At 46.9% G+C, this 16,284-nt stretch overlaps 1 protein-coding gene across 1 annotated transcript in view; it reads left to right on the top strand.

The window, feature by feature from the left end:
• The first annotated feature begins 8,419 nt into the window (after positions 1–8,419).
• NID2 (nidogen 2) overlaps positions 8,420–16,284 on the top strand; it is a 76,222-nt gene continuing 68,357 nt past the window's right edge. The window contains exon 1 of the mRNA XM_069738851.1: positions 8,420–8,726. Within this exon, the coding sequence (XP_069594952.1) occupies positions 8,526–8,726 (201 nt within the window). The 5' untranslated portion in view covers positions 8,420–8,525. The remainder of the gene's footprint in view (positions 8,727–16,284) is intronic.

Below are 16,284 nucleotides of genomic sequence, written 5' to 3' on the forward strand. Positions count from 1 at the left end.
GGGCAGAATGTAGACACGGGGCATGATTGGAGACACGGGGCAGAATAAAAGACATGGGGCAGGATTGGATCATGGGGCAGGATGGATACGATGGAGACAGATGGGGCAGGATGGGGAGATCATATGGTATAGAATGGATACTCATGAGTGCAGGATGGGAGAACATATGGCTGGAGCCAGGAATGAGACACACGGGGCCAGGGTGGGGAATATTATTACCATAGGGGCTAATTAAGGGATATTATTACTGCAGTGATTTATTTATTTTATTTTTTGAGTATACTGTTTTAAATGGGGGGGGGGAGGGGCGGTCCTGTTACTGTGCAGAGTGACACTATATCGCCCTTTTTCTCTCCATGTGGTGTAATGTAGAAGTTCTGAAAAATTAAGTAATGTGTTCTGCAAGCGGGGCTTGAGATAACTGTGTTATTTCCTGCAGAAACGAGTCCTGGCTGAAAGAAATGATGGCGGTCTGTGCTGGATGAAAGATGAAGGACTTCACCTAGAGACGTCACTGGTGAGTCAGTGTTACCTATACACTGACACTATACACTGTATACTATATACAGAGGTCCTGTGTACAATGTCACCAGTGATCACTGTATTACGTATACATTATATACAGAGCTCCTGTGTATAATACCACCAGTGATTACTGTATAACCTCTACACAGACACTGCATACTAAGTACAGATCTCCTGTGAATACTGGCACTTATGGTGATAGTATTGTGGTTTTTTTTTGTTTGTTTTTTTAATTACTGATCAGTATTGTAGTATTCAGTCACTATGTGGTGGTAATATGTGGTCTGGAAATGGTGTTGTGGTATTTGTCCCTTGAATGTGCTATTTGGTCACCAAGCGGTGGTAATATGTGGTCTTGACATGGTGCGGTGGTATTTGTTCCTTGTATGTGATATTATTCGATCACTGTGGTTGTAATTTGTGGTCTGGTCATGGCGCGGTGGTATGTGTTCCTTGTATGTGATATTATTGGTCAAAATATACCTAAATTGTATTGCAGATTTTAACAAATATTTAATAGGTTACAGTAGAGTCAGGGGGGGTGGGGTGGGGGGGGCTCACCAAACTCGGGAACAGCCCCGGGCGGCAAAAGCTCTAGCTACGCCTCTGCCTAGACCTTCTTAACGCACCTTGTATCTTATCTTTTTGGACCTCTATTGATGTTTTTGAGTTTTCTCTTTGTATCAATAAATATATATATTTTTTCACAATCCTTTCTTTGGAGATTATGGCTTACTCCAATTCTCTGGGTCTACATAACACCAAGTAGTTGTAGAACAATGATTATTTACAGACCATGGCACCACGCCATCATGTATGCTGTAATATATTGCCACTAAACCAGAATGCAGCCTTCTTCTGCTCATTTTCTGTGGCATCCATGGAACAGGTCAGATTAGCCGGATTCTTTCCAAATGTTAGGACGAAGACCCCTTATCTTTGGTGTTTGGGTTTGTGCACATCTGCAGTGACAATGCCCCTATAATGCAGAGTTGATATAATCCCGGCTGACGTTTGTGTCTCCTTGTAGGACGCGGTGCTTGTCTTGTTGTGTCTGCTCCATAGACCCAGCAGATTATATCATATATACCAAGGATTCTCCATGGCTTTCTCCTGGGAAAAAAATCAATGTCAGGATGCTGTAATCCAGCCACATATTATGGTGCTAGAATCCCCATATTGGTGGGATTTAAAGGGAATCTGTCAACTGGATCACCACGTGCAGCATGAATCAGGCACCGGCTGACGCGAATGTTGCCAACTATGGCAAAGGCGTAACACATGATATCAAATGGACTAGTAAGCGTTAGAGGCAGCCATAATGCAAGTGAAGACTGCCATGGAGGACAGGACCGGTCCAGGGCAGCAGCACTATTCCAGGGTTGTGGTTGGACACTGTGCAGCTCGGCATTCTTCATGTCTGTGACTACGACAGACACTGCAGTGATATAATAAGCGCTCGTCTGGACACTTTCCAATAACTGTGACGTTCGCTGATCCTTGGGAATTGTGCCCAGATTTCACAGGAATACCCATTTATGTCTCAAACAATTGAGATTTCCAGGAACTTTACCGTCCTCTCTCGCAGCCAATGAGCCGGATTACAAGAGTGTTGTACTGTGGGGTCCTTCAGGATCGCCGGCACTGAAGAAACAGCAATCTGGACAAACAGGATCTGCTGGTGCAGAAGGAGAGTGGGGCGCCCTGCCGCTTACCACCTGTACAGGACTGAGCTGCAGTACCAAGTGCGGCCACATCCATATATAGGCGCTGTTCCTGTGCAAATCATACAGGGGGACCCTGCTTTTGTGCTGTGGCGAGTAGCTGTGGTCCCTCCCTGCAAATAGAGCATCAGTATGTAAAGGGATCCTGTCAGGGCTGGACTGGCCATCTGGCAAATGCCAGAAGGGCCCGTCTGATCATGGGCTGCCTTGTCTGCTACGTTATTAACAGAATCTGTGTTCTCAAGATACCTATGCTGTAAGAGTTGTGATGGAGCACAAAGTCGCTGACGCCGTCACTTACCCCAGCAGGTCACGAGTATCATCTACTATATACTGTAATTGTCTAAGGGTCACTTCCGTCTTTCTGTCTGTCTGTCTGTCTGTCCTTCTTTCTGTCACGGTTATTCATTCGCTGATTGGTCTCGGCAGCAGCCTCTCATAGCTGCCGCGACCAATCAGCAACGGCCACAGTCCGGAAGAAAATGGCCGCTCCTTCCTCCCCGCAGTCAGTGCCCGGCGTCCGCATACTCCCCTCCGGTCAGCGCTCAAACAGGGTTAATGGCAGCGTTGACCGCGGTGTAACGCACTCGGTTAACGCTGCTAATCTTTATTGTAGTGGTAATAAACATAATAAAAAGTGCACATGTTGGATGAATATAAAAACCATATAATAACAAGAATAAAATCTCCCAAAAATATATAAAAACCTATGTAGGTATAAGGTGCACCAAAAAAGGGAATAATATCAGGACTCCTTTAAAAACAATCAAGGATAATAATGTGTGCCACGAGTGATAAAAAATGATAAAAAATGTATGAAACCGTGAGCATCTGACACAAACTAACTATGGGGTTAAAAATAACCCATAATATGACTAGGCTATAAGACCAACCTTTGTGTAAAGAAAGTGCAATGTGAAAACCAGCAGTGTGCAAATAATGTGGTAAGCAGCCAAAATATGACATGTGCAAAGTGGCACTATACAGGGGAGATAGGAATAAAGGTATTGTTTTATATATATATAAATGAGGATTATAGGTTATTTGGTTGTACTTGAATTCTCTCTGACCTATAGTAAATATGGTATTTTGGTAGTTCGCACCTGTGCCGCTCCTTGCCTTTATCAGTGGAGGCCTGCTGCATCCTGCTAGATGTGCATTTGTCCTCAGACAGGGTTTTGGGAAGGCTGCTTTCACACATCAGTTTTTTGCCAACAGTCACAATCCGGCAAATTTTGAAAAAACAGATCCAGCAAAAGTTGCCGCCGAATCCGTTTTTTTTTTCATAGACTTCTATTAGAGACGGATTGCCTCGTGTTTCATCCGATTTTCGCCGGATCTGTCGAAAATTGTTTGTCCAGCGGCCAGAGACAATGGACATAATACTGTTTTTTGAGTTCTGCAAAAAAACGGACAGCGACGGATCCGTTGCCGTCCGTCGTTTACTAGAGTGGAAGCCTATGGCAATGGATTCCGTTTTTTTAAAGGGAACCTGTCACCCTCCCCCCCCCCCCCCAGGCGTTTTTAACTAAAAGAGCCATCGTGTGCAGCACTAATCACTAATGCTGCATTCTGTCAAGGTGGCTCTTTCAGTTGGGGTCCCTTTTAACGCTGCAATATCCGTTTTTATAATTTGTCCCTCATACCTGTAGTCTGCCTGGGGGGGGCACGTCTTTTCCCCCCAAACACAAACGCCTCCCAGCCATCCCTCAATACTCCGAACGCCGGGGGCCGCCTCCACTTCCTTCATTAACGTCCCCGGCGCCTGCGCTGTAAGTTTTTTTCGGGCATGCGCAGTTTGCGCTGCCCTTCGACTCCCATCACACGATGGCAACTTACAGCGCGTTATAAAAACGGATATTGCAGCGTTAAAAGGGACCCCAACTGAAAGAGCCACCTTGACAGAATGCAGCATTAGTGCTGCACAAGATGGCTCTTTTAGTTAAAAACGCCTGGAGGGGGGGGGGGGGGGGTTGGTGACAGGTTCCCTTTAAACTGAGCATGCTCTGATTTTTTTTTTAGAATACAATTAACAGGATCAGCTAGTCAGATCCGGCGAAAAAACGGATCCATCGCATCAGTTTTTTACAATCTGCAACGGATCAGTTTTTTTTCAAAATTTGCCGGATTGTGACTGACGGTAAAAAACTGATGTGTGAAATAGCCTTAGGCCATGTTCACACAGTGCGTTTTTTACCGCGGAACCGCGGCGGTTTTGCCGCTGCGGTTCCGCAGCTGTTTTCCATGCAGGGTACAGTACACTGTACCCTATGGAAAACAGGACACACTGTGCACATGGTCCGGAAATTGTAAAAAAAAAGACGCGCTGAATAGCTCCCGGAAAAAAGAAGGAGCATGTCAATTCTTTTTCCGGAGCCGCAGCGGTTCTGCACCCATAGACCTCCATTGTGAGGTCCAAACCGCAGTAAAACCCGCAGATCAAAAATATATCTGCGGGTTTTACTGCGGTTTGATGTGCAGAACCGCTGCAGCAGGAAGTGCGGGGAGCGGGCGGAAGTGCGTGGGCGGAGTGTGGCTGCCCCCCCCGTGTTCCGATCCCGCCCCCCCGTGCTCCGATGCCCCCCCCCAGTGCTCCGATGCCCCCCCCCAGTGCTCTGATGCCCCCCCCGTGCCCTAATCTCCCCCCCTTATACTCACCCGGCGTCCCGGTGTCCGTCCGGCCGTCTTCTCCCTGGGCGCCGCCATCTTGCAAAATGGCGGGCGCATGCGCAGTGCGCCCGCCGAATCTGCCGGCCGGCAGATTCGTTCCAAAGTGCATTTTGATCACTGAGATATAACCTCAGTGATCAAAATAAAAAAATAGTAAATGACACCCCCTCCCCTTTGTCACCCCCATAGGTAGGGACAATAAAAAAAATAAAGAATTTTTTTTTTTTTTTTCACTAAGGTTAGAATAGGGGTAGGGGTAGGGTTAGGGGTAGGGTTAGGGGTAGGGTTAGGGTTAGGGGTAGGGTTAGGGTTAGGGGTAGGGTTAGGGGTAGGGTTAGGGTTAGGGTTAGGGGTAGGGTTAGGGGTAGGGTTAGGGGTAGGGTTAGGGGTAGGGTTAGGGGTAGGGGTAGGGTTAGGGTATTTTCAGCCATTTTAACCCTAAAAAAATTCCTAGAAAACACACAGACTCTGGCTAGAAAACTGCATCAAAAAAACGCATCAAAAAACGCATCAAAAACGGACCAAAAAAGGACCAAAAAAAGGACCTGCGTTTTCTGCCAAGAGCTGCAGTTTTTTAAAAAACAGTCAGGAAAAAAAAAGGATGGAAATCCTGAACGTGTGAACATACCCTTATGGTGTGTGTTTTTTTGAGTTTTTAGCTGTTAGGCCATGTTCACACAGTGCGTTTTTTACCGCGGAACCGCGGCGGTTTTGCCGCTGCGGTTCCGCAGCTGTTTTCCATGCAGGGTACAGTACACTGTACCCTATGGAAAACAGGACACACTGTGCACATGGTCCGGAAATTGTTAAAAAAAAGACGCGCTGAATAGCTCCCGGAAAAAAGAAGGAGCATGTCAATTCTTTTTCCGGAGCCGCAGCGGTTCTGCACCCATAGACCTCCATTGTGAGGTCCAAACCGCAGTAAAACCCGCAGATCAAAAATATATCTGCGGGTTTTACTGCGATTTGATGTGCAGAACCGCTGCAGCAGGAAGTGCGGGGAGCGGGCGGAAGTGCGTGGGCGGAGTGTGGCTGCCCCCCCCGTGTTCCGATCCCGCCCCCCCGTGCTCCGATGCCCCCCCCCAGTGCTCCGATGCCCCCCCCCAGTGCTCTGATGCCCCCCCCGTGCCCTAATCTCCCCCCCTTATACTCACCCGGCGTCCCGGTGTCCGTCCGGCCGTCTTCTCCCTGGGCGCCGCCATCTTGCAAAATGGCGGGCGCATGCGCAGTGCGCCCGCCGAATCTGCCGGCCGGCAGATTCGTTCCAAAGTGCATTTTGATCACTGAGATATAACCTCTCTCAGTGATCAAAATAAAAAAATAGTAAATGACACCCCCCCCCCTTTGTCACCCCCATAGGTAGGGACAATAAAAAAAATAAAGAATTTTTTTTTTTTTTTTTTCACTAAGGTTAGAATAGGGGTAGGGGTAGGGTTAGGGGTAGGGTTAGGGGTAGGGTTAGGGGTAGGGGTAGGGTTAGGGTTAGGGGTAGGGTTAGGGGTAGGGTTAGGGTTAGGGGTAGGGTTAGGGGTAGGGTTAGGGTTAGGGGTAGGGTTAGGGGTAGGGGTAGGGTTAGGGTATTTTCAGCCATTTTAACCCTAAAAAAATTCCTAGAAAACACACAGACTCTGGCTAGAAAACTGCATCAAAAAAACGCATCAAAAAACGCATCAAAAAACGCATCAAAAACGGACCAAAAAAGGACCAAAAAAAGGACCTGCGTTTTCTGCCAAGAGCTGCAGTTTTTTAAAAAACAGTCAGGAAAAAAAAAGGATGGAAATCCTGAACGTGTGAACATACCCTTACTGTGAAACAAAGCTGGAAATTTGCATTAAAAAACACAGCAAAAAAACGCAACGTGTGAACATAGCCTAACAGCCAGCGTCAAGGGTTCGGGCAGCATGAGTCTTATGAGAAGTTCCCTATAAGTCCTGGATAACAGGACCCCGGACCTGATAATACGCCGCGTTACCAATCCGCACGTGATATTTGCTAGCAGGGCCAGAACAACAATTCATGGCAGTAGGTAGCATTGCACGGTCACACTGCGTAACTGTAAGGAACATACACGAAGGGTGGCCTGGCCAAACACTGATACCATGTACTCAGCGTATGATGCCGGCAGCTCTTGGTTTTGTACACGATGCCGGCAGCTCTGCGGCAGCTGTGGTTTTCTATGAGATGCCGGCAACTCTGCTGTGAGGTTCTGCAGCAGCTGTGACTTTGTACAGGATGCCCGCAGCTCTGCTCTGAGGTTTTGCATCAGCTGTGATTTTGTACAGGATGCCTGCAGCTCTGCTATGAGGTTCTGCAGCAGCTGTGATTTTGTATGGGATGCTGGCAGCTCTGCTATGAGGTTCTGCAGCAGCTGTGATTTTGTATGGGATGCTGGCATCTCAGCTATGAGGTTCTGCAGCAGCTGTGATTTTGCATTCGATGCCGGCAGCTCTGCTGTGAGGTTCTGCAGCAGCTGTGGTTTTCTATGAGAGGCCGGCAACTCTGATGCGAGGTTCTGCAGCAGTTGTGATTTTTGTCTGAGATGCTGGCAGCTCTGCTGTGAGGTTCTGCAGCAGCTGTGATTTTCTACTCAATGCAAGCAGCTCTGCTGTGAGGTTCTGCAGCAGCTGTGATTTTCTACTCAATGCAAGCAGCTCTGCTGTGAGGTTCTGCAGCAGCTGTGATTTTGTATGAGATGCCGGCAGCTCTGCTGTGAGTTTCTGCAGCAGCTGTGGTTTTATATGAGATGCCAGCAACTCTGCTGTGAGGTTCTGCAGCAGCTGTGGTTTTGTACGGGATGCCGGCAACTCTGCTGTGAGGTTCTGCAGCAGCTGTGGTTTTGTATGAGATGCTGGCAGCTCTGCTGTGAGGTTCTGCAGTAGCTGTGATTTTGTACTGAATGCCGGCAGCTCTGCTATGAAGTTCTGCAGCACCTGTGATTTTCTACTGAATGCAAGCAGCTCTGCTGTGAGGTTCTGCAGCAGCTGTGATTTTGTGTGAGATGCCGGCAGCTCTGCTGTGAGTTTCTGTAGCAGCTGTGATTTTGTATGAGATGCCAGCAACTTTGCTGTGAGGTTCTGCAGCAGCTGTGGTTTTGTACGGGATGCCGGCAACTCTGCTGTTAGGTTCTGCAGCAGCTGTGGTTTTGTACGGGATGCCGGCAACTCTGCTGTGAGGTTCTGCAGTAGCTGTGATTTTGTGCGGGATGCCCGCAGCTGTGCTATGAAGTTCTGCAGCAGCTGTGGTTTTGTATGGGATGCCGGCAGCTCTGCTGTGAGGTTCTGCAGCAGCTGTGGCTACCCATACAGCAGAGCGGCCTCCGTCCTCAGTTTCTGGACTAGTTCCCTCACTCTCCTGCCATCAATGACTGACTGTAGCCTCCATCGTGCTGGGAGCGCTCCCCACCCCCTCCCGCAGCCATGGATGGAGGGTGGGCAGGAGCCAGCTGTCCTCTGGACCCTCACCAGCTCCCCTCTCCCCGCCCTGCAGCCTCCTCCCTCCGCCCTCACAGCCGCTTGGGGTCGGATGTGGAAGGTCCCGGGTCAGAATTCCTGCAGTCAGTAGTGGGGCGCGGTGCTGCGTACAGTCCCTCCGCTGCCACCGATCACCATGAGGACCCGGCTGCTCCCTCTGCTGCTGCACTGGCACTGCCTGCTGACGATCACCGCTGCTATCTCTCGGCAGGAGCTCTTCCCGTATGGAGGACACAGGGGGGATCTGCTGATGCCGGAGGGGGACGACGAGACATCCGAGGTGCTGCAGCTGCAACAGCCCATTCTCTTCTATGAGGCAGAGCTGAGAGAGCTTTATGTAAGTGCAACTGTATGGGGGTCTACAGAGCCATGTAGAACTACTATACAGCACTGTATGGGGGTCTACAGAGCCATGTAATACTGTATACAGCACTGTATGGGGGTCTACAGAGCCATGTAGAACTACTATACAGCACTGTATGGGGGTCTACAGAGCCATGTAATACTGTATACAGCACTGTATGGGGGTCTACAGAGCCATGTAGAACTACTATACAGCACTGTATGGGGGTCTACAGAGCCATGTAATACTGTATACAGCACTGTATGGGGGTCTACAGAGCCATGTAATACTGTATACAGCACTGTATGGGGGTCTACAGAGCCATGTAATACTGTATACAGCACTGTATGGGGGTCTATAGCCATGTATTACTGTATACAGCACTGTATGGGGGTCTATAGCCATGTAATACTGTATACAGCACTGTATGGGGGTCTATAGCCATGTAATACTGTATACAGCACTGTATGGGGGTCTACAGAGCCATGTAATACTGTATACAGCACTGTATGGGGGTCTACAGAGCCATGTAATATTGTATACAGCACTGTATGGGGGTCTATAGCCATGTAATACTGTATACAGCACTGTATGGGGGTCTACAGAGCTATGTAATACTGTATACAGCACTGTATGGGGGTCTATAGCCATGTAATACTGTATACAGCACTGTATGGGGGTCTACAGAGCCATGTAATACTGTATACAGCACTGTATGGGGGTCTACAGAGCCATGTAATACTGTATACAGCACTGTATGGGGTCTACAGAGCTATGTAATACTGTATACAGCACTGTATGGGGGTCTACAGAGCCATGTAATACTGTGTATACAGCACTGTATGGGGGTCTATAGCCATGTAATACTGTATACAGCACTGTATGGGGGTCTACAGAGCCATGTAGTACTGTATACAGCACTGCATGGGGGGTCTACAGAGCCATGTAATACTGTATACAGCACTGTATGGGGGTCTACTGAGCCATGTAATACTGTATACAGCACTGTATGGGGGTCTATAGCCATGTAATACTGTATACAGCACTGTATGGGGGTCTACAGAGCCATGTAATACTGTATACAGCACTGTATGGGGGTCTACAGAGCCATGTAATATTGTATACAGCACTGTATGGGGGTCTATAGCCATGTAATACTGTATACAGCACTGTATGGGGGTCTACAGAGCTATGTAATACTGTATACAGCACTGTATGGGGGTCTATAGCCATGTAATACTGTATACAGCACTGTATGGGGGTCTACAGAGCCATGTAATACTGTATACAGCACTGTATGGGGGTCTACAGAGCTATGTAGTACTGTATACAGCACTGTATGGGGGTCTACAGAGCTATGTAATACTGTATACAGCACTGTATGGGGGTCTACAGAGCTATGTAATACTGTATACAGCACTGTATGGGGGTCTACAGAGCCATGTAATACTGTGTATACAGCACTGTATGGGGGTCTATAGCCATGTAATACTGTATACAGCACTGTATGGGGGTCTACAGAGCTATGTAATACTGTATACAGCACTGTATGGGGGTCTACAGAGCTATGTAATACTGTATACAGCACTGTATGGGGGTCTACAGAGCTATGTAATACTGTATACAGCACTGTATGGGGGTCTACAGAGCCATGTAATACTGTGTATACAGCACTGTATGGGGGTCTATAGCCATGTAATACTGTATACAGCACTGTATGGGGGTCTACAGAGCTATGTAATACTGTATACAGCACTGTATGGGGGTCTACAGAGCTATGTAATACTGTATACAGCACTGTATGGGGGTCTACAGAGCCATTTAGTACTGTATACAGCACTGTATGGGGGTCTATAGCCATGTAGTACTGTATACAGCACTGTATGGGGGTCTATAGCCATGTGATACTGTATACAGCACTATGGGGGTATATAGCCATGTAATACTGTATACAGCACTGTATGGGGGTCTGTAGCCATGTGATACTGTATACAGCACTGTATGGGGGTCTATAGCCATGTGATACTGTATACAGCACTATGGGGGTATATAGCCATGTAATACTGTATACAGCACTGTATGGGGGTCTATAGCCATGTGATACTGTATACAGCACTATGGGGGTATATAGCCATGTAATACTGTATACAGCACTGTATGGGGGTCTGTAGCCATGTGATACTGTATACAGCACTGTATGGGGGTCTATAGCCATGTAATACTGTATACAGCACTGTATGGGGTCTATAGCCATGTAATACTGTGTACATCACTGTATGGGGGTATATAGCCATGTGATACTGTATACAGCACTATGGGGGTATATAGCCATGTAATACTGTATACAGCACTGTATGGGGGTCTATAGCCATGTAATACTGTATACAGCACTGTATGGGGGTCTATAGCCATGTAATACTGTATACAGCACTGTATGGGGGTATATAGCCATGTAATATTGTATACAGCACTGTATGGGGGTATATAGCCATGTAATACTATATACAGCACTGTATGGGGGTCTATAGCCATGTAATACTATATACAGCACTGTATGGGGGTATATAGCTATGTAATACTATATACAGCACTGTATGGGGGTATATAGCCATGTAATACTGTATAGAGCACTGTATGGGGGTCTACAGAGCCATGTAATGGTATAAGTAAGTTGGTATACTTGTGCAAGATTTCTATCCTAATATTTTATGTACTGCTGTTTGTATTGCTGCTGTAATACCGTAATTTCCCCCGGGATCAATAAAGAGTATCGTATGTATACTGTATACAGCACTGTATGGGTGTATATAGCCATGTAATACTGTATACAGCACTGTATGGGGGTCTATAGCCATGTAATACTGTATACAGCACTGTATGGGGGTCTATAGCCATGTATTACTGTATACAGCACTGTATGGGGGTCTATAGCTATGTATTACTGTATACAGCACGATATGGGGGTCTATAGCCATGTATTACTGTATACAGCACTGTATGGGGGTCTATAGCCATGTAATACTGTATACAGCACTGTATGGGGGTCTATAGCCATGTAATACTGTATACAGCACTGTATGGGGGTCTATAGCCATGTATTACTGTATACAGCACTGTATGGGGGTCTATAGCTATGTATTACTGTATACAGCACGATATGGGGGTCTATAGCCATGTATTACTGTATACAGCACTGTATGGGGGTCTATAGCCATGTATTACTGTATACAGCACTGTATGCGGGTCTATAGCCATGTATTACTGTATACAGCACTGTATGCGGGTCTATAGCCATGTAATGCTGTATACAGCACTGTATGCGGGTCTATAGCCATGTATTACTGTATACAGCACTGTATGCGGGTCTATAGCCATGTATTACTGTATACAGCACTGTATGCGGGTCTATAGCCATGTAATGCTGTATACAGCACTGTATGGGGGTCTATAGCCATGTAATACTGTATACAGCACTGTTTCAAGATTCAAGATTCAAAGAAGCTTTATTGGCAGGACCAAATACACATCAGTTTTGCCAAAGCAAGTGTATAGAGGCAATAGGGATAGGGACTGTGGGGATGTTGGGTAGGAGCTGTGGGGGAGGTGGATGGGGCAGATCCAGGGTGGGGGCTATAGTCCATAGCATAGGGGAGGTGGATGGGGCAGATCCAGGTTGGGGGCTATAGTCCATGGCATAGGGGAGGTGGATGGGGCAGATCCAGGTTGGGGGCTATAGTCCATGGCATAGGGGAGGTGGATGGGGCAGGTCCAGGTTGGGGGCTATAGTCCATGGCATAGGGGAGGTGGATGGGGCAGATCCAGGGTGGGGGCTATAGTCCATGGCATAGGGGAGGTGGATGGGGCAGGTCCAGGTTGGGGGCTATAGTCCATGGCATAGGGGAGGTGGATGGGGCAGGTCCATTGTGGGGGCTATAGTCCATGGTATAGGGGAGGTGGATGGGGCAGATCCAGGTTGGGGGCTATAGTCCATGGCATCATAGTTCTCTTTCTCGCAGTCTATGACATTCGCTCACATACCGCGCTGCTATCTCCACCGCTCTCTCTTCTTCTCCCAGCAAGATATATGTTTTCTCTTCCTCCTTCATGGTGGTGAAGTCTGGGAAGAGATGTGAGAGTCTCCTGAAGTGAGTGTCCCTCACTGCTGAGTATTTGGAGCAGTGTAGCAGGAAGTGGGTTTCGTCCTCTATGGCCTCCTGGTCACAGTGTTGGCACAGTCTTTCCTCCCTGGGCTTGTAGCTCTGCCTGTGTCGGCCACATTCGATGGCCAGACTGTGGGCACTGAGTCTATATCGGCTCAGGATCTGGCGGTCTCTGGGGTCCGGGAGTTTCTCCAGATATGGGGCCAGTCTGTAGTGTCTCTGTAGGCTCCGGTACATGGTCAGTTTCTGTGAGCTGATGATATCATTCTTCCAGTCACTGACATACCTCTCCTGGCCTTCGTCTGCCATCTTCCTAATTCCGGCTTTTGTCAGGTTGTTGTGATTGGTGTTCTGCTCCGGTTGGGTTTGGCTGGGCTGTTCCGGGGGTTCTGGTTTTTCTGTTTCACCTTCATGTATCAGGGCTTTATGGTGCTGGGAGCTTGGATTGCTCCTATGCAGGTGAGCCCGGAATGACAGCGCCCTCTTTAGAACTGTTAGATGTAGAGGGAATCTGCCCAGCTCGGCCCGACAAGCACTGTTGGAGGTGCTCCGATGACCTGGAGAAGGTGCTTGCAGAATTCCAGGTGGAATATTTCTGTTGGACTGGAATCCCACTTTGACCAGTCTGGGTAGGTGTGAGGACCCCAGACTTCGCTGCCATACAGGAGGATTGGGGCCATGATGGAGTCGAAGATTTTTAGCCAGACCCTCATTGGTGGCTTCAGATGGTAGAGTGTCCTTCGGATGGCATAGAAGGTTTTGCAGGCCTTGTCTTTCAGGGTCTCTATGGCTTGTTTGAAGTTCCCTGACCGGTGAATCTCTAGGCCCAGGTAGGTATATTTGTCCGTTCCTGTGAGGTCGCAGTTGTTGAGGATAAATGATGGGTGTTGGGGGTATATAGCCATGTAATACTGTGTACATCACTGTATGGGGGTATATAGCCATGTGATACTGTATACAGCACTATGGGGGTATATAGCCATGTAATACTGTATACAGCACTGTATGGGGGTCTATAGCCATGTGATACTGCATACAGCACTGTATGGGGGTCTATAGCCATGTAATACTGTATACAGCACTGTATGGGGGTCTATAGCCATGTAATACTGTATACAGCACTGTATGGGGGTCTATAGCCATGTAATACTGTATACAGCACTGCATGGGGGTATATAGCCATGTAATACTATATACAGCACTGTATGGGGGTATATAGCCATGTAATACTGTATACAGCACTGTATGGGGGTCTACAGAGCCATGTAATGGTATAAGTAAGTTGGTATACTTGTGCAAGATTTCTATCCTAATATTTTATGTACTGCTGTTTGTATTGCTGCTGTAATACCGTAATTTCCCCCGGGATCAATAAAGAGTATCGTATGTATACTGTATACAGCACTGTATGGGTGTATATAGCCATGTAATACTGTATACAGCACTGTATGGGGGTCTATAGCCATGTATTACTGTATACAGCACTGTATGGGGGTCTATAGCTATGTATTACTGTATACAGCACGATATGGGGGTCTATAGCCATGTATTACTGTATACAGCACTGTATGCGGGTCTATAGCCATGTATTACTGTTTACAGCACTGTATGCGGGTCTATAGCCATGTAATGCTGTATACAGCACTGTATGGGGGTCTATAGCCATGTATTACTGTATACAGCACTGTATGCGGGTCTATAGCCATTTATTACTGTATACAGCACTGTATGCGGGTCTATAGCCATGTATTACTGTATACAGCACTGTATGCGGGTCTATAGCCATTTATTACTGTATACAGCACTGTATGCGGGTCTATAGCCATGTATTACTGTATACAGCACTGTATGCGGGTCTATAGCCATTTATTACTGTATACAGCACTGTATGCGGGTCTATAGCCATGTATTACTGTATACAGCACTGTATGCGGGTCTATAGCCATGTATTACTGTATACAGCACTGTATGCGGGTCTATAGCCATGTATTACTGTATACAGCACTGTATGCGGGTCTATAGCTATGTATTACTGTATACAGCACTGTATGCGGGTCTATAGCCATGTATTACTGTATACAGCACTGTATGCGGGTCTATAGCCATGTATTACTGTATACAGCACTGTATGCGGGTCTATAGCTATGTATTACTGTATACAGCACTGTATGCGGGTCTATAGCCATGTAATGCTGTATACAGCACTGTATGGGGGTCTATAGCCATGTATTACTGTATACAGCACTGTATGCGGGTCTATAGCTATGTATTACTGTATACAGCACTGTATGCGGGTGTATAGCCATGTAATGCTGTATACAGCACTGTATGGGGGTTACTGTGTAGCACAGAGGGATAAATTCATCTGGTGTAGAGCCTTGTATAACTGTATAGATATCTGCTCATTGGTATAGATTCCTGTATACCATATAGAGGATTGTTGGAGGGTATACAGAGTCATGTAGAACTATCGGTCATGTATACCTTTATACAATTTTAAATCCTACAAGAACTCACAGAGTCATTGTCCAAAACGCTATAAAAAAATATAACAAAGTTTATTAAAGTATAAATACCAACAATCAATCACATATAGTAATCAACAGCAACAACAAACAAGGCACATAGAAGGCTCGTGTGTGAAGGACACAAAAAATGCTGGTTAAATCACAGGATGGGCAAGCTAGCAAAAGTCAGATCCCTCCATTTCAAAAACCTATCTTGCAAATCGTATATTCAAAAAAGTGAACAGTGCTCTATCTAAAGATTAAATAGTGAAGGTAGGAATAGGTTCAAATGAATACTCCTTTCCAAAAATCTGAGACCTTGGGGAGAAAATAGTCTTAAAGAATACCCTGTTTACCCATATTTGCATCCCAACGTGTGTCCCAGTGCAGCCCCGACTCGCGTTTCGCTTGGGCTTCCTCGGGCGCTGTAACAGTAATCAAGTAATATGTACTGTATTAGTGGTTTTTGTTCTCACCTTTATACAATTTGCCTGGATGTCACTAATATATAAAAGACCCAGCTGTATATGGGTCTACAAATGATGTGGATGTAGCATATATACATTTATACTAATAAACGTACATATATAATCACAAGATACAGTGGAGAAAAAAAGAAATTAGTCAGCCACCAATTGTGCAAGCGCTCCCACTTAACCCCTTTCTGACATTAGACGTACTATCCCGTCGAGGTGGGGTAGGCCCCTATGACCACCGACGGGATAGTACGTCATATGCGATCGGCAGCGCTCACGGGGGGAGCGCCGCCGATCGCAGCCGGGTGTCAGTTGTTTATCGCAGATGACATCCGGCACTATGTGCCAGGAGCGGTCACGGACCGCCCCCGGCACATTAACCCCTGGCACACCGCGATCAAAGATGATC

This window comes from Ranitomeya imitator, chromosome 1 (genome assembly GCF_032444005.1).
Source record: "Ranitomeya imitator isolate aRanImi1 chromosome 1, aRanImi1.pri, whole genome shotgun sequence".
In the NCBI taxonomy this organism is placed as follows: Eukaryota; Metazoa; Chordata; class Amphibia; order Anura; family Dendrobatidae; genus Ranitomeya; species Ranitomeya imitator.